Raw genomic sequence first — 20,748 nt, 5'->3', positions numbered from 1 at the left:
ACCTGCGCGGGAGCCTTCAGGAGAGGGAAGCAGCGGGGTTCCAAGGCCCGCGTCGGACACGTAGGTCTGCGTCGCTGTCACCCTAGACTCCAGGGCCTAGAGGCAAGGCAGGAAGCGCTGCGGTTCGACCCCGGAGCCCTTCTGTTTTCGAAGGGGCAGCGCTCTTCCTCCCGACCCGCTCCGCCTCCGCTTCTCGCCCCTCCTCCCGAGGCCGGAGCCCCCAGTTTCGGTGGGGCGCGCCGCCCGAGCTCCCGCACCCGGAAGAAGCGCCATTCCCGCCTCCGCCATGGAGCCCCCCGCGCCGTCCCTCACCGAGGAGGACCTGACGGAAGTGAAGAAGGACGTGAGTAGCACCATCTCGCCCTGGCGCCCCGCGGGCTGGGGCGGGCGGGGGCGGGCTGTCTGCCTGCCGCTCGGCGGGCGCGGAAAGCGGAAACCCGGAGTCCGAGTCGGGGGTCGGAGGCGGAGCCTGCGGGTGGGAGGGGCGGACCGGGGCCGCCGGGAGCCTTCATGGAAGTGACCCCCGGCCACCGGTGAATCTACGGTTTAAATCGCTGAAAGCAGAGCTGGGGTGTCCGGGACTTGCTTCGGTGGAGCGCTTCTTCGCCGCCTGCCCCCCGGTGATCTCGCCCCCCCTGCGCTTGGGAGCCGCGCTGTTAGGGGCCGACGGCGCGCGCTCATCCTGAGTCCGGCTCTCCGGGCTGCTGGCTCCCCCGGAGCAGAGGCTGGACCAGATGAAAGGACCCCGAGCAGTGGAGCCAATATGTGAAACTCTCTTGCAAAGGGGGCTGGGGGAAGCTCCACAGCTGAAAGCACGACCTGGAATTCCCCTCGTAAGCCAACGCCCACATATTTAAATTGGGGGGGGCGGGGGGGTGAGTACCTGTAGCCCGAGAATTAAATTGACACGCAGACGTTGAGAAAATATGTAGTGGTTACGTTTTGTTCTGCTTGGATGCGGCAGAAAATCGTGATATTTACTTTGCGTCAGCCATGGCTTTGCTGAGATATGACTTGTTTCTCCTTTTCCCTGTGCCTTTAGTTGTTCTGCCCGTTGAGACCTGCATGAGCGCCTGCCACTGACATAGTTTATGTCAGTGCAGATTAAAAACAGAAACTCCCCGTGAAGTGTGCTCTGGCTCAACAGCACAAAACTTACAAAATCATGTTTGTGAACTGGGCAGGACAACAGCTTTTTAAATGCTCGTCTGCTTTAAAATCTCCTTCTCTCTCTCCTGTGAAGTTTATTCCCATTGTGCTCACGATTACGGTTGGATTCGTTAGCAGGAGGACACGGGACATAACTTGGACTTTTCTGCCATAGTGTCCTCATTTGGCAGATATTTATGGAACACTTACTATGTGGAAAGCACTATCCTTGAGCCTGGACAGATACAAAAAAATAACAGGCCCTTGCTTTACATCCTAGTTGAGATGAGATTAGGACATTGTTAGTTAATATATAATAAATGAGTGCTGTCTTATTCAACATGTGTGCCAGCAAAACCATGAACTCAGAGAGCTAGGCTTTGCTCTGTTCCAGATGCTGTCTCACACAATTTACAGTGTTCCCATTGAATCTTTACAACAATCTCTAAGGGAGAGTATTTTCATTCCCGGACCCGGAAGAATTTGATAAAACAGGCAATGAGATATTACAAGTGGAAGGACATAAAACCTGTACACAAACACAGATGTGAAGAGTGGCTTCCAGGCCTTATTTTTTTTCTGTGAGTTCATTGATACTATCCATTTCCATGATTTCACTTTACAGCCATATCAGAAATTCATAATCTTGGGGAATCATGGATGAGTTTCAGGAGGCCTATGAAAGAAATGTATATACACATATTTTTAAAAAATTTTTGTCATGGTATTTTCCCAAAATGGTTTATGACCTTTTCTCTCAACTAGAGGCACTTATTTCCAAATATCTGCTGGAAATCCACTTTTATAACCTGCAGATTCCTCCCCTTGTCTAAAATTGAACTTTTTATCATCCCTCCCCCCAAAGCTGCTTGTTGTTCCTACTGTGTTCTCTGCCTTGATGAATAGTATACCACCATCCATCCTCCTGGAAACTCCCACTTCTTCCCTATACTCCTCCTTCCCTTCTGCCCCATCAGGTTTACATCATCTTTTTGGTTGAATTTAGTTCGGTGGTTTTTTTTTTTTTAATTAAAATATATATTTTATTGATTTTTTTACAGAGAGGAAGGGAGAGGGAGAGGGATAGCGAGTTAGAAACATCGATGAGAGAAACATGGATTCAGCTGCCTCTTGCACGCCCCCTACTGGGGATTTGCCTGCAACCCAGGTACATGCCCTTGATCGGAATCGAACCTGGGACTCTTGAGTCCGCAGGCTGACGCTCTATCCGCTGAGCCAAACCAGCTAGGGCTAGTTCCGTTTTATTAATATGGATTATGTGCTGCTATGAAGCTGATACTGAGGTTGAATCTAACAGTTCAAATTTTTAAAGCTAAGATTCAATCCTAGTTTGAAAAGAGCTTGATTTCTTAGGAGGAGGAGGGAGATAGACATAAAATGATAATTATAAGTTACAGAACACATTCATCCAAAACACCATTCACTTGGCACTCTGCTAAGTTCAGGGTACACAGAGTCTAACAAAACATACCTGGTTCTTGCCTCCTTCAAACATGTAGGTCATTAGGGTTGAAAACAAATAAATGTATAATTACAAATTATGTTAAGTATTATTGAGGAGACAGACAGATGTTGAGATAATAACGGGGCATCTCCTCGAGGTAGAATGGTCAGGGAAGGTTACATTTAAAGTGGTTCCTGAAAGATATGACAGAACTCAGGGAAGAACATTCTAGGCAGAATAGAATTTGCAAAGATCTTATGACTTGGGGAACATGGAAAAAGGCAGAGGGTTCCCTGAGGTGAAGTTAGGAAGGTGGGCTAGAGCCATATTATTAAGGGTCTTACAGATGGTAGTAAAGTGTTTGGATTTTTTTCACAAGTGCAGTAAGGACTTATTGAAGAACTAATGTTATATTTTAAAAGATCCCTCTGCCTATTGTATGGACTAAGGAGAGCAAAAGTGAAAAGAGGGAAGCCAATGAAGAGACTCGTAGAATTTATATAGTTAAGAGATGATGGTGATTTAGATCAGGTTGAAGGCAGTGGAAATGGATGGAGCAGGAGAATTCCAGGTGCATTTTTGAAATAGAAATGATAGGCCTTGTAATGGATTGAATGTAGGAGTTGAGGAAGAGAGTGGAATCAGATTAGTAAGTGGAAATGTCAAATCAGCAACTTAACCAACAAGTCTGGAGATCAGAAGAGAGATCTGACCTGGAAAGGTAAGTATGAGATTGAATGTGTTCACCTAGAAAGTTGAGAGCTAAAAGGGAAGAGAGAAATCATAGAAGAATTTTGAAAATTGAGAAGTTATAGCCACAGAGGTGGGAAGAAAGCCAGGAGAGTATGGTATGCATATGAGGCAAAAAGGTATTTCAAGGAAGTAGTGGTCAACTGTGTTCGTGTTGCTGAGAAGTAAGATGATTGAAAAGTATCAGATTTAGCATTAAGGAGGTCATTGGTGACTTTGAGAAGAGTGGTGGGACAGAATGGAATGTCAGGATGAATTGGGAGATGAAAAGTGGAGTCTTGGTATATAGAAAAGTGAAATGTGTCCATAGGGTACTGCAAGGACAGAGGAGATGGGTGCCTATCTTACTCTGAGGAGTTTAGGTAAAGCTTCCTGAAGGAGATGACCACTGTCCTGGATCTTAAAGGATGAATAGCAACTTGGGGTATAGAGAAGAGAAAACAAGATAAAGGTAACAACGTAAAGAAATGTAGAGTTCCGAACAAGCAGTTTTAGGTACAACATAAAGTACCAGGACTGATAGAGGTGGTGATAGATTAAACTGGAGAGGTAGGTAGGATCCATACTGTGAAGTGCCCTGTCTGACATTATCAAATAACTATTATTTATTGTGCACATACTCTATCACAGGCTGTCGAGTCTTTATATTCACTGTCTCATTTAGTCTTCCTAGCAGTCTTCTAAAGTATTATTATTTTATCAATAGGGAACAGGAAGTTTAGAGAGGTTAAGTAACTTGCCCCAGTTCTCAAGATTTGAACTAAGGTTGGTCTGAGACCTATTCTTCTGCCAGTATTGAGGAAGTCGATCCTTTTAAGTCAAGGGTGGAACACAGTGTTTTAAATTTTTAAAAAATTAGCTGGTGACATTTCAATATTAGACTCTATATAACACCCCAGATTTCCATTTTCTTTTGAAAAATTGGAAGATCAGATAGGTGTGTGAAGGAGACTTTTGAGAGGGAGAAGTAGGAAGTATAGCTAGGTGTCCATTGTTAATAATCCATGCAACACATAAGGACCTGAACTAGAGTAGTGCTAATAATAGAGATGAAGTGAAGGGACAAATTAGATAAATATAAAGGGTAGAGTGGCAGGTCTTGGTGGGTGGATGATCAGATGTGGCAAGTGAGTGAAAGAGGGAGAAAAGAAAAAGTCAAGGATCAGTTGTAGGTTTTATAGATGATTAGGTGGGTGGATGAATGAGTTAACATCAAAGGAAAAGAATAGGGGTAGATAAATCTGGTTTATGACGTTGAATTTCAAGTACCTTTGGGATGTGTAGGTGGAGAAAGTCTTGATCACATACACAAATATGGGAATCATCAGCATATCGGTGGTAAAAATAATAACAGATGAGGTTTTTCAAGGGGTTCATCTTTTATATGTAGTCTGTCTCTATCTTCACAACTTAAATTCATGCACTCAATATATATTACGTAATATACTGCAGCAATCTTCTAATTGGTCTCCTCTGACCCCCGTTTTTCCTTCTCCCAGTTCTCTGCAAAAATGTTCTTATTTCTTATTTATAAACCTTAGATCACTCTTTTGGCTACAGGGAAATGTGTGTTCCTCAACATGTTATAAAAATTCTTTTGCCTGGTGGATTGAGTGTTGACTCACGCACCAAGAGGTCACTGGTTCAATTCCCTGTCAGAACACATGCCCCAGTTGTGGGCCCAATCCCCAGCAGGTGGCGTGGCGGAGGCAGCCAATGGATGTTGACGCATCCGTGTTTCTATCTCTCCATTCCTCTCTCTCTAAAATCAATAAAAACATATATTTTTAAAACTTTGTCCATGATTTCACCCCCGTTTTCCTTCCTAATTACATTCCTCACCACCCTGTCACATGCAGCCTGTGTGCCAACTACCCCAGACTTTTTGCTATTTTCCCACTGTGCACCTTGCCTCTAGCAAAAGTGTAGCCTCTGTAAATTTCCCAGATATTATAGGTAGAGTGAATTGCATACTCTGTGTTTCCCCAGTCTTTTAATTTCTGGGTCATACCACATTGTCTTTTAATTATTGGCTTGCATGTGATATGTATTCTCCAACTAGACCATATGCCCTTTGCTTGTGGGATTCAAGTCTTGTTGATCTTTGCATGCTCAGCACCTGGTATATTAGGTATTTAGATATATGAATGTTTGTTGTGTGAATAAATAAATGAATTTTGGGGTTCAGTGGACTGAGAACTATAGGAACCCTTCACCTAGCCTACTTTTCTGCCACCATATACTAGGGTATTTCTAAAATCTTCCATTGCCTTTTGATCATCATTATAAATGTAAGTCAAATTAGTTATCATTGTTACATCAGTAACGTTTATTGATCATTAACTTCTCTAAGAACTTTACATGTACTTATTCCTCATAACACTTAGATGAGGAAACTGAGGCACAGAGGAGTTAATTACCCGTATGTAGTAAACGGAGGAGCTAGAATACATCACTGTCTTTGGACTATTGATGCTGTTTATTCGGACCCATGTCATTTTTCTGCTAATTAAGCCCCCTTAGCTGCCTCTCAGGTCTAGACCTGTTTTCTGTGATTTCCTTTCATTTCTTTCAGCATTCACTATTCCTTTAAGTTAGGTTTCTCCTCTTCCCACCTCCCCTCCTCCCCGCCTTCTCCACATCTTTCTTTGTTTTATATATATATATTTTTTATTTTATTGATTTTTTACCGAGAGTAAGGGAGAGGGATAGAGAGTTATAAACATCAATGAGAGAGAAACATCGATCAGCTGCCTCCTGAACACCCCCTACTGGGGATGTGCCCCCAACCAAGGTATATGCCCTTGACCAGAATCAAACCTGGGACCCTTCAATACGCAGGCCGACACTCTATCCACTGAGCCAAACTGGTTAGGGCTTCTCCACATCTTTCTACCTCCCTTCTGCTAACTGACGCACTGAGTTATAGTCTTTCCAGCTGACTCCAAAGATAGACACATTATGGGTCCTTTTAGTTTAGTGAGGTTTTTTTTTTTATAATGGTTTTACTCAAGGAAGATGGAAAATTAAACAAACATGAGGAAGTTATAAGCGATGAGACCTCAAGTTACCCTCTCTGGTCCTGACTAATTCTGGATTCCTTGATAAATGGTAACTGAAATGTATGGAAGCCTCTGCCCTCATCTTTAGCCCCAAAGGTGGCCTTCAGCAGACTTCTCTATCCCCACGGACCCAAACCCTTTGGATTGCCATGGCCTCTCCTCACAGTGCCTTGGTCTTGGTTTATAGATGTGAAAATGAGATCATAGCAGGACAGAAGCTGTACGGAATGTCTCATCTAGGACTTACTTTGTCTACTTGACCTTCATCTTAATAGCATGCATTTTAGTAAGCCTGAACCTTCAACTTCAGAATGTTTTCTCTCACCAGTTAAGTTTCCTACGTGATTTCCTTAGGTGTTAAAAAAAAATAACATTGAAGCACATTTTATGTCTTTCAGGCTTTAGAAAATTTGCGTGTATATCTGTGTGAAAAAATTATAGCTGAGAGACATTTTGATCATCTGCGTGCAAAAAAAATACTCAGTAGAGAAGACACTGAAGAAATTTCTTGCCGAACATCAAGTAGAAAAAGAGCTGGAAAATTGTTAGACTACTTACAAGAAAACCCCAAAGGACTAGATACCCTTGTTGAATCTATTCGTCGAGAAAAAACACAGAACTTCCTGATACAGAAGATTACAGATGAAGTGCTAAAACTTCGAAATATAAAACTAGAACATCTGAAAGGTAAATACCTTAGGTATCCAAGAGTTCATTTAAATGTAACAATGCTTTTAGAAGTAAAATGCAAAACAATAACAAAAAACCCAGAAATGATCATTTTGCTTTCATTGAAAAGTTTAAGCTTCAGAATTACATTCATTTGCATTTTTAACTTATATATAGTAGGATGTCATTATACTGGAAAAGTGGAATATCACTTAATGTTCTATATTTATATCCAGTTAACAGTATAATTTATAGAAAATGTAACTATAATAAAGTCCCAGTGTACACAGGGGTTTGTTTCTAAAGTCAGCAGAATGGCAGATTAATCTAGTCAAAAGTAATTCCTGAAAATGCACTTAACACATAAAGAATAGTGTATAAGCAAAGTATTTTAATAAGTCCAACTCAGTTTTTCTCCTACCAGTTGATCACAAGATAAAGTAGTTGGCTGTGTTTATAAGAATCAAGTTGTATAAATTATACATAACTTTAAACACTAGAATTATACTCAGTCTGGCAAAATGTGAGAGAGGCATGAGAACTGAGGTGGATGAAGGAATAGCAGATTTATGTCTCCTGTTTCACCCTAACCCCAGAGCACACACACTCACTGATTGGAATGATCTATAGAATTGCCTATACAATTTAAACCCCCCTCTCGCCCTAAACCCCATCTCATTCTCCACCTCTCTTTCCAGAGCAGTTACGTTAAATGTGAATATGATGTAGCTCTACTCCAGCTGCTTTAGGCACTGGGAATACAGAAATGAGTAATTTGGGGTTCTGCCCTTAAGGAGCTCACTGTCTATAAGTGCATGCTGGAACACAATGGAAGTTTCCCCTTCTGAGCCATATTTAAGAAAATGGTTTCTATAGCGTGGAACAGACATCCTGACTGTATTGTGAAGTTGAAAAACTAGTGGGAAAAATGATATATAAATGTGCTTTATAGACTTCAGGTTTTACATAACATTTGTCAACTCAGAAGGTTCTGTGTCAATAGATAGTTATGGGTTGAATATTTTTGCTAAGCCTAACAAAAATAAATTGTGTTTGTGTTTATTCTTTCTGTATTGAGGCTAATTGTTGGCTATACCCTTTTGATATGGTAAAATTCTTTGATCAGAACAACTGCCATCACTTAAGTAAATTGTTAGGTTGAAAACCAGAACATTATTTAATGTGAAGAGGAAACCTGGGATCTAGTTCTCTCTTTTCAATGAAATAGTCCTGAAATGCTGGGCATGACTTCACTGTTTCTGGGTCCCTGTTTGCCCATCTTTAATAGTAAGAGACTCAAAAAAAAAAAAAAAAAAAATAGAGGCTCTCCCAGATGACCTCTAAAATCCCTTCCACTTCTAACACTCTGTGATTCAAGACTCAGTAATTAAGATTCATTAACTCGCCCTAACTGGTTTGGCTCAGTGGATAGAGCATTGGCCTGCGGACTCAAGGGTCCCAGCTTCGATTCCAGTGAAGGGCATGTACCTTGGTTGCGGGAACATCCCCAGTAGGGAGTGTGCAGGAGGCAGTTGATCGATGTTTCTCTCTCATCAATGTTTCTAACTCTCTATCCCTCTCCCTTCCTCTCTGTAAAAAATCAATAAAATATATTTTTTAAAGAAAGATTCATTAACTCATAGAATTTTAGCTATACCCTGTTTAAATTTTGTTTTTATTAGATAATGGTTTTTTGTGCCAATATGTTAAAGAATATTAGTTGTGAAAGCCATTTCTTTCTCTCTTTTTAATATATAATTTTTTATTTCAAAAAGGAAGGGAGAGAGAGAGAGAGAAACATCAATGATGAGAGAGAATCATCGATCAGCTGCCTCCTGCATGCCCCCTACTTGGGATTGAGCCTGCAACCGGGCATGTGCTCTTGACCAGAATCAAACCTGGGACCCTTTAGTCCGCAGGACCAAGCCAAACCAGCCAGGGCTGAAAGCCATTTCTTATTTTATGAAAAATTGTAAGGACTACTTTATTTTTCCCAGGTCTTTCAATGGTTAAGGATATAAGTATACGAAGTGAGTTTATAGCATGTTATTTAGCTTCCTTGAGACTATTTCCTTACCTAGAAAATGTATATAATTGTATACACTTCATAGTTGTTGGGAAAAGCAAATGAAATGTGAAATGGATTATGACAGAATTTATAAGTTATTTAAATTTTGTGTTGTAACTAGTTTGTAATCTTTAAAATTGAACTCAATTTTCTTGTTACTTTTTATTAACATCTGAATAATCTTATTGTAGGACTAAAATGTAGCAACTGTGAGCCTTTTCCAGATGGAGCCACAAACAACCTCTCTAGATCTAATTCAGATGAGAGTTATTTCTCTGAAAAACGGAGAGTGTCCACTATGTACCATCCCGAAGGAGAATCCAGCACAGCCCCCTTTTTTTCTACTGATTCATCTCTGAATTTGCCTGTCCTAGAAGTAGGCAAAACTGAAAACCCTACATTCTCTTCAACTACACTTCCCAGACCTGGGGACCCTGGGGCTCCTCCTTTGCCCCCGGACTTGCAGCTAGACGAAGAAACTTGTGGAAGCTCTAGTGAGATGTTTCTTCCCTTAAGATCACGTGCTCTTTCAAGGCAATGACAGTTTACAGCCTCTTCTATTTTTTTAATAATGACTAATATTTGGAAGGATATGAATCTTTATAAAACTGCTATAATGACTTATTAACACTTGATACATGTCTTTTTAAATGCAATGTAAGCATACTTTGTAAATAGACTTTTGTGGATACTTTTAGATAGCTAAAGTAAATCATGTTGATCATGTACTTTTCAGAATTTTATGGGGTTTTTTTTTTGTTTGTTTTTCATTTTTGAGGTATTTGCTGTTTTCACATTTTTTATGTTTTAAGACCAATTTTAATAGGGAACATTTCTCTATTTGATAATAGAGTCTCAGACTGGGAATGGTGTTTCTCAGTGCATTTGTGCTAGAAATTTTTACAGTCTAATAGTCCTTTCCAACCATCTAGCAGTAAATTTTCAGGATGAAGCTGTTTCTAAATCTTCTATATAATAAAAGCCTAATATGCAAATTGTCCCTTCAACTGGGAGTTCAACTGCTCGCTATGACATGCACTGACCACCAGGGGGCAGCGTGGAACATAGCAGGCATTGGTGACGTGGTGCTGGCAGCAGGTAGCAGTGGAGGCACTGCCGGCCCTGATGGGCCCTGACGAGAGCAGGACCGCATCGGAATGGTGGAGCAGGTGAGCAGGCGGCGCCAGGCCAAGGCGGGTGCGAGCAGGGCCCGATCGCCCCAAAGATAGCGACCAGCGGAGGCAGTGGGGGGTGGGGCCGCCACCTGGCTCCCACGCCCTGAGGGAGCTGGGTGGGGACCCGATGACTCAGGTGGAGGGGGGCGCACAAGACCCCGGGGCCCCAAGTGCTGCCCAGGGCCCAGAGGTCAGCTGGGACCTGTCCTTCCTCACCAGACGCTTGTGCCAGGCCTAGGGACCACACCCGTGCATGAATTTCATGCACTGGTCCACTAGTTGATAATAAAGCCAATCACTAATGGGAAAAACTGTCAGTGAACCAAAAAAAATCTCTTTCCTACTTAGTTTGGCTTGCAGACACAACAAAATCCCCTTCTGATGCACAGGAACATAGTTTGAGCCACCTAAAATCTCAATTTGCCAACATACATCTACTAACCTTACTAATTCACGCTACTTTCTTAAGATTTTCACATTTTCATTCCTAAAGAAAAATCTTTACAAAAACCTGTTATTACATGTAATTTGATGAGATTTTTAAGAAATACTTTTTCTGCACTTTTCATTTTCTTTTAATGAGGATCACTGTGCAAGTTAAAATAACTGCAACAAAATGTTTTTTTCCCATGTGTGTATGTGTTTGTTTTTAAAACTATTTGGAACAATCAACGCAGTTAGATTTTTCTATTTGTTATATAACAAAGTTTGACTAAATTTGTGCATTTATAAATTATGCCCTCGTTGTGTTCATTTAAATTATAATTCTATTTTCTGATCTCCATCTAATATATTTCCATTAGTTGCATAAAACAAAGATGGAAACATGCTATTAACAATAAAAGTTTTTAAATTGTGCTGTGTTTCGGAAGTTTCAAACTTTTCAGTAGGAAGAAATATATAAAACAGTTATTTTATATGTACTAATTTTTATAGAAAACATTGCAAGTTATGGGATCGAGTTGTATTTCTGGATAGACTGAGTTTATCAGTCATGAAGAAGATTGGCATATTGGTTTTAAAAAATTGTAAAGACTGGGTGATTTTTTTAGTGTAAACATTTTCTAAGGATTATGGACAAACATGTTTCATGTCCAATGTAGCATAAGAAAATAGTGGCATTACATTTAAATAAATCTATTTTAAAAGCAGAAGCAGGCTTTTCTTATAATTAAAATTTGATATGCAGTTTTTTAAAGTTTAAGTAGGATTTACTCATAATCAAAGACCATAATTTTTTTTTATATTTTATTGATTTTTTTACAGAGAGGAAGGGAGAGGGATAGAGAGTCAGAAGCATGGATCAACTGCCTCCTGCACGCCCCCTACCGGGGATGTGCCGGTAACCAAGGTACATGCCCTTGACCAGAATCCAACCTGGGACCCTTCAGTCCGCAGGCCGACGCTCTATCCACTGAGCCAAACCGGTTAGGGCTCAAAGACCATAATTTAGATATGCTAGAGTACCTATATTTATAGTTTATAACACTGAGTTTTTTCAGACTTTTGAATAACTATATAGACAATAAAATTAAGTTGTGTTTTTTTAAAAACAAATTTAGGTTTTTGGGTTTTCTGAATCCTATAAAGTCATTCCACCCCCCCCCCCCACCCCCCATTAAACACTGAAAACAAGCTAAACACTGAAAACAAGCCAAACACTGAAAACAAGCCATTGCCAACAAATGTTTAAATGAATGATTGACATGATACAATGAAACTGGTTACTGGGTTGATTAATATAGCAGTGAAAAGGTTACTTTTTACAGATACCATATTATCAACACAATACTTTTGAACTCACTTTTTAATTGCTTTTTTAAAGAATTAAACTATATTTTAAAGCAGTTTTAAAAGTTTACAGAAAACTTGAGCCAAAAGTACAAAGTTACGATATATTCCCTCTCCTGTTTCCCATATTAGCATCTCTAATTAGTGTGATACATTTGTTAGAAGTGATGAACCAGTCTCGATACATTATTAACTAAAATTAGTAGTGTACATTAGGGTTCTTTCTGTGTTGTACAGTTCTGTAAGTTTTGACAAATGCAAAATGTCATGTATTCACTATTCTAAAATATGATACAGAGTAGTTTCACTGCTCTAAAAATCCTCTTATCCCCTTACCCCTTACTCAGCCTCTTTACAACCCCTTCCTATCCTGGCAACCACTGATCTTTTTATTGACCCTATAATTTATTGTTTCCAGAATCTCATAGTTGGAATCATACAGAATATAGTCTTTTCAGTTTGGCTTCTTTTACTTAGCAATATGCATTTAAAGTACCTCCATGTCTTTTCATGGTGAGCTCACATTTTCAAGAGGTAATTCCATTTTGTCAGCAAGTCGCTCTTAGGGCAAAGTCAGATACTGGCAAATTAGGGGCAAGCCAGGATAAGGGAAATTTGCTTTTGTTCAAATTTTTTTGTTTTGAGGTTTTTTTGTTTTGTTTGGGAGTTTTTTTGTTTGTGGGGTTTTTTGTTTATTTTGATAATTTTAAAAATTAAGTCCAATGGTTCTTTTATGGTTAGTAATTTTCGTCTCCTGCTTAAGAAATTTTTGTCCTAATGTCATGATGATAGTCTGTTTTCTTTTTTTCTTTTGGTTAATCCTCACTGGAGGATATTTTTCGCATTGGTTTTTAGAGAGAGTGGAAGGAAAGGGAGAAACAGAAACATTTGGTTGCCTCCCGCACACGCCCTGACTGGGGGCCTGGGATCAAGCCTGCAACCAAGGTATCTACCCTTGACTGAAATAGAACCGCAGACCCTTCAGTCCAAGGACCGACTAGGGCCTTTTGGAAACTTAGTTGTTTTAGTTTCACAATTAGCTTTATGATTCATTACAAAGTAATTTTTATGCATGGTATAAGGTAGAAGTCAAGTCTTAATAACTACTGTCTCTTTCAAAAGCAATGTAAAAGGGAGCACGAAGTTTAAGCTATGGCCTTGTCTTGTGTCACTGGGTAAATATTTACATTGTACACTCTGGAGAAAAAGCAAACCACGAAGCAAATCGATCCATAGTTGTTAAATATAATCTTAAGAGGATTTTCTGAAAGGAGAGCTGAATTTAAGTACAAAAAAGTACATAGATAACTTGAATGCTCCAAAAATCCTTACTCTGAATTTGCCATACCATTTAATGATCAGTCAGTTCTTGATTGCAGTGGTTCCTAAATTTGACTGCCCATTTTAGAATCACCTGGAGGTCTTTGAAAGATCCCGCTGTCCAGGCTGTACCCCATACCAATTAAATCGGATGCTTGGGCGTGGAAGCCAGGCATCAGAAGTCTAAAGGTTCCAAGTGATTCCAGTGTGCAACAATATTTGGGAACCACAGTCGTATAGGAAGCCAAATAACTGTGTTTAGTGTTTCCACATGTGTGATCTTGTTTTTACTGTTAATAACAACCCTGCAAGGTAGGTTTCATTTTCAGCTTTTTTTAACACATGAGAAACAAACTCAGGACTCAAAATCACATAGCTCTTTAGGGTTAAAATTCATGACTGTTTCATTCTAAGATTGATCAATGTACTTTCCACAACTCCATGCTTTCTTTTTTTTTTTTTAATATATTTTATTGATTTTTTACAGAGAGGAAGGGAGAGAGATAGAGAGTTAGAAACATCGATGAGAGAGAAACATCGATCAGCTGCCTCCTGCACACCTCCCACTGGGGATGTGCCCGCAACCCAGGTACATGCCCTTGACCGGAATCAAACCTGGGACCCCCCAGTCCGCAGGCTGACACTCTATCCACTGAGCCAAACCGGTTTCGGCATCCATGCTTTCTTATTAGCATTTCTTAAATGGCAGAAAGGTAAGTGGAGATTATATTTTTGACTCATTAATTCAATAATTATTTATTGAGTCCCCACTATTTTAGGTAGTGGAGATAATAAAAAAGACAAAGTCTATGTTCTTGTAGAACTCACATTTTAGGGGAGATAGAAAATAAACAAGGAAAGCCAGATCATTCTAGTTGCCATAGATATGAAATAGTACATGCATGAGCTACAAAGTCACTTGGAAAGAGTATTGATAGCATTATGAAGGCTGTGCACTCAGAGCGGGTACCATTTGAGCTCAGACTTAAATGATAAGAAGGAAGAAGTCAGTCACATGAAGTTCTGGGGGAAAATTCCAGCAGAAGGAACATCCAGGGCAAAAGCCTGAGACAGGAATGAGTTACTGAGAGCCACATAGACCTGTGTGGCTGGCACATAAGTGTGAGGGATGACAGTGGGGAACTTAGGAGCCTGGATAGAGATGAGGTTTCACAAGGGCCTATAGACCATTCTCCAAAGGTTTGGATTTTCTTCTAAGGTAGGAAACAATTGGAGGGGATTAAACAAGTGATATGATCTGATTCACGTTTTAAAAGTTCATTGTGGCTGCTTTATGGAGAATGGATTGGAGGACAGGATGGAAGAAAGAGATCAACTTTATCTTTTTGTTCTTTCCCTTCCTCTAACCCAGCGGTTCTCAACCTGTGGGTCGTGACCCTTTCGGGGGTTGAACGACCCTTTCACAGGGGTCGCCTAAGACCATCGGAAAACATATATAATTACATACTGCTTTTGTGATTAATCACTATGCTTTAATTATGTTCAATTTGTAAACAATGAAATTGGGGGTCACCACAACATGAGGAACTGTATTAAAGGGCCGCGGCATTAGGAAGGTTGAGAACCATGCTAACCTTTCATTCTCTTCTCTGCACTTTAACAACTCAATCCACAAGCCACTATCGGGGGGCCAAACACAGTAAGTACCTGCACTCTAGGGCTTAGGGGAGTGGTGGGGTCTAGAGTGGAGTGTGGGAGGCTGGACAGGATCTGCATAGTATGGGGTGGGGGATAGGGCAGCCATTTTCAACCTTTTTCATCTCACAGCACATAGAAATTCATTACTAAAATTCTGTGGCACACCAGAAAATACATTTTTTGCTGATCTGACCAAAAAAGTATAATTTTGATTCATTCACACCAGACAGCTGTTACTGTGTTGGCTGTTGTCATTTTTTTATGTGACAGTCTAAGCCAGTGGTTCTCAACTTTCCTAATGCCTTGACCCTTTAATACAGTTCCTCATGTTGTGGTGACACCCAACCATAAAATTATTTTCGTTGCTACTTCATAACTGTAATTTTGCTACTGTTACGAATCGTAATGTAAATATCTAATATGCAGGATGTATTTAGGCGACCCCTGTGAAAGGGTCGTTCGACCCCCAAAGGGGTCGCGACCCACAGGTTGAGAACCGCTGGTCTAAGGGAAAAGAGGCCACTGCCCCTGAGTAAATAGGTATTGCACGTCTTAAAAGTTCTTGCAGCACATTGGCTGAAAACCGCTGGTATAGAGTTTTAGGATTCAAAAAGAATGAGAATGGCAATACAGGTGGGCATGGGCTCTCGGAGCCTCAGTACAGTAAGAAGGGTGTAGACATGGCTCAGCATAGTGTCAGGGCCCAGAGAAAGGTGTCCCCTCAAAAGGTGTGAGAGCCTGAGCTGGTGAAGAAGGTATCTGTAGGGATGTCCAACATCAGAGCCTGAAGTAGGAGGTAGGGACAAGGTGAGGAGGGCCTCTGAAGAAGGGCAAGCTAATGCTGTATGTCAGAGCCAAAGTAGGGTTAAGCAGGGTGCTCACATGAGGGAAGGGCCAGCAGCAGTGATGGAAGGTTGGCTGCATACTTGGGGGTTGATCAAATAACATTTAGGCTAATGGGAGCCAGATTTCTCAACGTTAGGAAATAAAGTTACAAATATGGGAAGAGAAAGCAAAAAGTAATCAATCCCGTAGTATTGGATTAAAATTAGAGGTATCAGTGTGAATGTGATAGATATAGAAATAAGTACATTAACTCTGTCTACTGAGAGAACCTGGAACATTAACATCTCATTAGCAATGAACACGCCAAACACCTAGATCATGTCTCCTAAATATTCTCCATTAGAAAGAATCAGAGTTCATTGGCAAAATGTCTAATTCCAGGGCAAAGTATAAAATAAGCCTGGAATATCTTACACCAGAAAGTAGGTAAGTGTTCAAAGAATGGGCATGTCCAGAGGGCACAGAAGCCAGCTTGAAGGGGCTCCCACAGGCCAAATCTGGGACAATTTCAACATTAAAATAATTAGTGATAATAATAGATTGTAATTCATTGGATAAAACAGGAAACAAGAAGTCAATGTTAATATAAATACACAAACTAATTAATTGAATGGGTTATTGGCATAATCTCAAAGTACCTCCCAGCAAAATACTAATAAATTATAAAGGAAGAAAAAAAATAACTTTTTAGTAGAGAAGCCTGGCAGACACCTCCTCAAGAAAAAAAAATCAAAGTTAAAATTATCAATACCAGAGCAATTGAAATCCCATGCCTCCTGATGGAATGCAATGAAAGGAATGCACCACTGTTTCCTACTGATGAATCTAATCATTGGACAAACTCAAAATGAGGAATCTCCTACAAAATAATTGGCCTACACTCTTCCAAATATCAAGGTTATGCACGTTAAAGACTGAAAAATCATTCTAGGTTGAAGGAGACAAAGAGACATGACTACCAAATGCAATGCATGAATCTGAACCAATTTAAAGGTTATTAAATGTAAAAAAAAAAAAAAAGTTAGCAATAAAGAAAAAAAACACTACTGCAATTGTTCAGGCAAAAGAAGAGGGTGGTAGAGGTAGAACTGGTAAAAAGTGTTTGGATTTGGAAGATATTTTTAAACTTAAAATTATGACTTTCTGATTTTTGTCCTGAGCACCTAATTAATAATAGTGGAAATTAAAGGGAGAGGCAAGACTGTGGGGAGTATTGAAGGTAGGGAATAAAGAGTTCTGTTAAGGACATATTTTTCAATTATCTATTGCTATATAACACACCATTCCAAAATTTAGTGGCTTAAAATAACAATTATTTATTCATGATTCTGCAAATTGGGCTGGATTTAGCTTCATGATTTTTCTAATCTATCCTAGGGTCATTCTGGAAACTAAAACCTCAACTGGGGCTGGATGATTCCAGATAACTTCACTCGCATGTCTGGTGCCTTACCTAGCATAAATGTACTGGCTGAGAACTGGCCAGGGACCCTTCTTTCTCCAGCTGGGCAGCTAGTCCTCTTTACATGGTAGCTCAGTGTTCCCAAGAGAGCAAAAGTGGAAGCATTCTGTTCATCAGAGCAAATGACAAAGGCAGCCCAGCTTCAAAGAGAGAGGAAATATTCTACACCTCTTGATGGAAGGAGTAGCGTACATGCAGTGTTGATAATCTTGGTAGATAATCTACCACAAATATGTTAAATTTGAAGGAATTGTTAGTAAAGTTGGAAATTGGATTACAGGAGTTTGGTGGTCAAGGAAGGCTTCTGGACTGGTTATATGAATGTGGGAGTTATTAGCAAAAAAAAGTTTTTAAAATCATGGGACCTCGTTAAAAAACAAACATGAAATAAGGGTTTATAGAAAAGAGGAAGGTCCAGGGCTGAGCCTGAAGTGCTCTCACATTTAAAGGTAAGACAGAGAAGAAGGTGACAGAAGAAACTGAAGGGGCCCTGTGAAATAGGAAGAAAACTGAAGCGTATGATCTAGTGAAAGGCGGGGGGGGGGGGAGGCGGGAAGTGTTTCAAGAAGAAGGCCTATCTTGTTAAAAGGTCAAGTAAGAAGTGGCTCTTGGATTTGGTTACATGGAAGCTATTGGCAACTTTGATTAACAGGGACTTATGTGACTCAAACTGGGTACCCCAACCGCAGAGGCACTCAACAGTGGGACAGTTTTAAAGCCACAGAATAAATGTGGTTATCTTAGAGTGTCAGTTTTTTTTTTTTTTTGCTTTAACAGATATTTAATGGTACATAAAGACAAAAAAATCCATCTGCATACGTTTTCTAGGACTGCAAAACAAAATGCCAGAGACTCAGTGGCTTAACAACCGAACTATTTTTTCTCACAGTTCTATAAGCTGAACGTGCAAGATCAAGGTGCTGGGAGGGCTGGGTTCTTCTGAGGCCTCTCTTCTTGGCTTGCAGAGGGCCAGCCCCTTGCTGCTTCACAGGATCATTCTTTTTCTAGAGTGTCAGTTTTACTCAATGGTAAGTATTTTTAAATATTTTGCATCTATGTATATAAAAAGCCAGCGACAATAATGACCGGTTGCTATGATGCCCACTGTGGCCAGCAAACCAGCCGGATTAGGTACATAGGTCTCCTTTTTTCCCCATTGACCCAACAGTTCTCTATGTGGTTCTCTGAGGCTGATCCCTGGCCAGCATTGCAACTTTACTTATTCCTCTGCTCAAACCTGCTCTTTTCTCATTCTTCCCAGTTACTGTTCTCAAAAGTATCCTTTAATAAGTACTGCCCACTACCAGACTCTCCCACCCAATCAAAGGTGGGACCAGCTGGCCAAATGCCCCACCGCCTTCCCCCTGACAGCCCCGCTCCTGATCAGCCCTCCCCACCACAATAGGCCCTCAGCTCCTCCCCCCAGCTGGCCCCGCCCCTGATCGCCTCCCACACCCCAATAGGCGGTGGGGCTGGCAGGCAAACCTCCTGCAACCCTTCCCCCCCCTCCCCGGCCTGCCCCGCCCGCTATGGGCCCCCACCACCCTGATTGGCCTGCAGCCCCTCCCCCAGCTGGCTCCACCCCTGATCACCCCTAGGGGTGGGGCCAGCCAGCCTACTGTGCATAGCCCCTCCCCATGGCCAGCCACACCCCAATCAGCCCCCCCAACCCTAATTGGGGGTGGGGCCCATTGGCCAATCATCCAGGGCCTCTTCCCCCAGCTGGCCAGGCCCTGATGGGCCCCAATTGGGGCGGGCTGGCCGGCCAACCTCCTGCCATCTCCTCTTCCTGACATGCCCAGCCCTGATCTGTCCCGATTGGGGGCCGGGCCAGCCGGCCCCCACCCGTGCACAAATTCGTGCACTGGGCCTCTAGTATTACAATAAAAGAGCTACATTAGGAACTAATGTATAACATTTGCATACATTTTCAAGATACTATACTATGTACCCCCAAAAAATGTTATACTTATGGGGTTTGGGGGGCCACATTGTATCAGCTTGACCTCTGGAATCAACTATGTGTACATGAGCCTGCTAGCCCCAATAAAACTCTGAACAGCAAGACTCAGGTGAGCCTCCCTGATTTCCAGTGCTCCATGCACCTGGTCACATATCTTTGCTGCAAGAAGTTAACAATGTCTACAGTTCTGGAAGAAGCCAAATTGAAGTTCTGCGTGTAGAAGTCTCTGGGACTCTGCCCCATGTACCTCCTCCCTTGACTGATTTTAATCTGTATCCTTTTGCTATAATAAAATATAGGCATGAGTAAAACAGCTTTCGGTGAGTTCTGTGAGGCCTTCTACCAAATTATCAAACCTGAGGTTGGTTTGGGGGGTCTGCAAGCTTGCAACTGGTGTCAGAGTGAGGATGGTCTCCCAAACTTTGCACTTTGGGACCATCCTTTTTCCCTATCACCATATGTACTTGGATGGAAAACTCTAAGGAACATTTATGTATACATACACCCTCCTAAGTTATAGTCCCCAGTATTTATTGATCATCTGCATACTTAGTGGCAGGCACTGAGCTGGCACTAGGAATATGTAAGTGAACAAAGCATAATCAACTCCCCCCCCATCAAGGATCTCAGGCTTGTGCTATAGGACTGTGAAAGGGGAGTGGCTAAGAGACATATTCTCCGCCCCCGAAGATGAGGGCACTGTGTAAGTGAGCGGGCAACCTTAGTGGGGTCTGTGAATGTTTCCATGACACCAACTTTATCACTTTCACTTGGGTAGCATTCCCTCTTAGTTCACTAGGAGGAGTCAAGGATTATATATATAATTGATTTTTAGAGACAGAGGAAAGGAGAGGGAGAGAGAAACATCGGTCATGCATGCTCATTATTGGGGATCAGGGCATGTGCCCTGGCTGGGAATCGAACCAGCAACCTCTTGGTGCCCAAAACCACACCAGCCAGGGCAAGGATTTTTAGTTTTCCTGGTGATTAGGCACATGATTATGTCATTTACTGAGAGGGAACACAAATGCAAAAGAAAGTTATATGGAAAGACAAGTTACTTGTCCTATAAGTGGGTGTTTGAGACGCCAGCAGGAAATCCATATGGCAAGTTTAAGAGCCAGGTAGAGGTTTGGTCCAGAGCTTGGAGGGTAAGACTGGGGTCAGAGGCCCAGATTTGGGAGTCATAAGCACAAGGTAGTTAATGCCATAAAAAGGGATGGGCAGTAGAAAGATGTTAATATTGCTGAAAGATGGTATAAAATAGGGTGCTCCCCCAAAAATGTATGCACACACATTGAATAATTATACAGTTTTTATTAAAATACATTTCATTTTCAACATGGAGCTATCAGCTGTGAATGTGTGT

General features: G+C 41.2%; 1 protein-coding gene across 2 annotated transcripts; it reads left to right on the top strand.

Moving 5' to 3' along the window:
- Positions 1 to 14: 14 nt before the first annotated feature.
- On the top strand, positions 15 to 11,466 carry BCL10 (BCL10 immune signaling adaptor). 2 transcript variants are annotated; one of them, XM_070405499.1, is made up of 4 exons: positions 259 to 343; positions 565 to 833; positions 6,825 to 7,113; positions 9,355 to 11,466. In XM_070405499.1, exons 2-4 carry the CDS (start codon positions 735 to 737, stop codon positions 9,702 to 9,704), a joined length of 738 nt encoding a protein of 245 aa, XP_070261600.1. In that variant the 5' UTR covers positions 259 to 343; positions 565 to 734; the 3' UTR covers positions 9,705 to 11,466. The 2 variants fall into 2 exon arrangements, with proteins under 2 accessions (XP_070261601.1, XP_070261600.1); XM_070405500.1 differs by lacking the exon at positions 565 to 833 and having other exon boundaries at positions 15 to 343.
- Positions 11,467 to 20,748: the final 9,282 nt, after the last annotated feature.

This window comes from Myotis yumanensis, unplaced genomic scaffold (assembly GCF_028538775.1).
Source record: "Myotis yumanensis isolate MYYU_CA2020_CCGP unplaced genomic scaffold, mMyoYum1.0.hap1 SCAF_2, whole genome shotgun sequence".
Classification (NCBI taxonomy): Eukaryota; Metazoa; Chordata; class Mammalia; order Chiroptera; family Vespertilionidae; genus Myotis; species Myotis yumanensis.
Note: the sequence above shows the minus strand (reverse complement) of the source record. Positions and strands in the feature narration are given on the sequence as shown.

What these genes read in the sequence shown, in the direction of transcription:
- BCL10 (XM_070405499.1), top strand. Translation starts at nt 735, where the DNA reads ATGAAAGGACCCCGAGCAGTGGAGCCAATATGTGAAACTCTCTTGCAA. An exon ending in CACGACCTGGAATTCCCCTC is followed by an intron (nt 834 to 6,824) that starts GTAAGCCAACGC and finishes TATGTCTTTCAG; the next exon opens with GCTTTAGAAAATTTGCGTGT. An exon ending in AAAACTAGAACATCTGAAAG is followed by an intron (nt 7,114 to 9,354) that starts GTAAATACCTTA and finishes ATCTTATTGTAG; the next exon opens with GACTAAAATGTAGCAACTGT.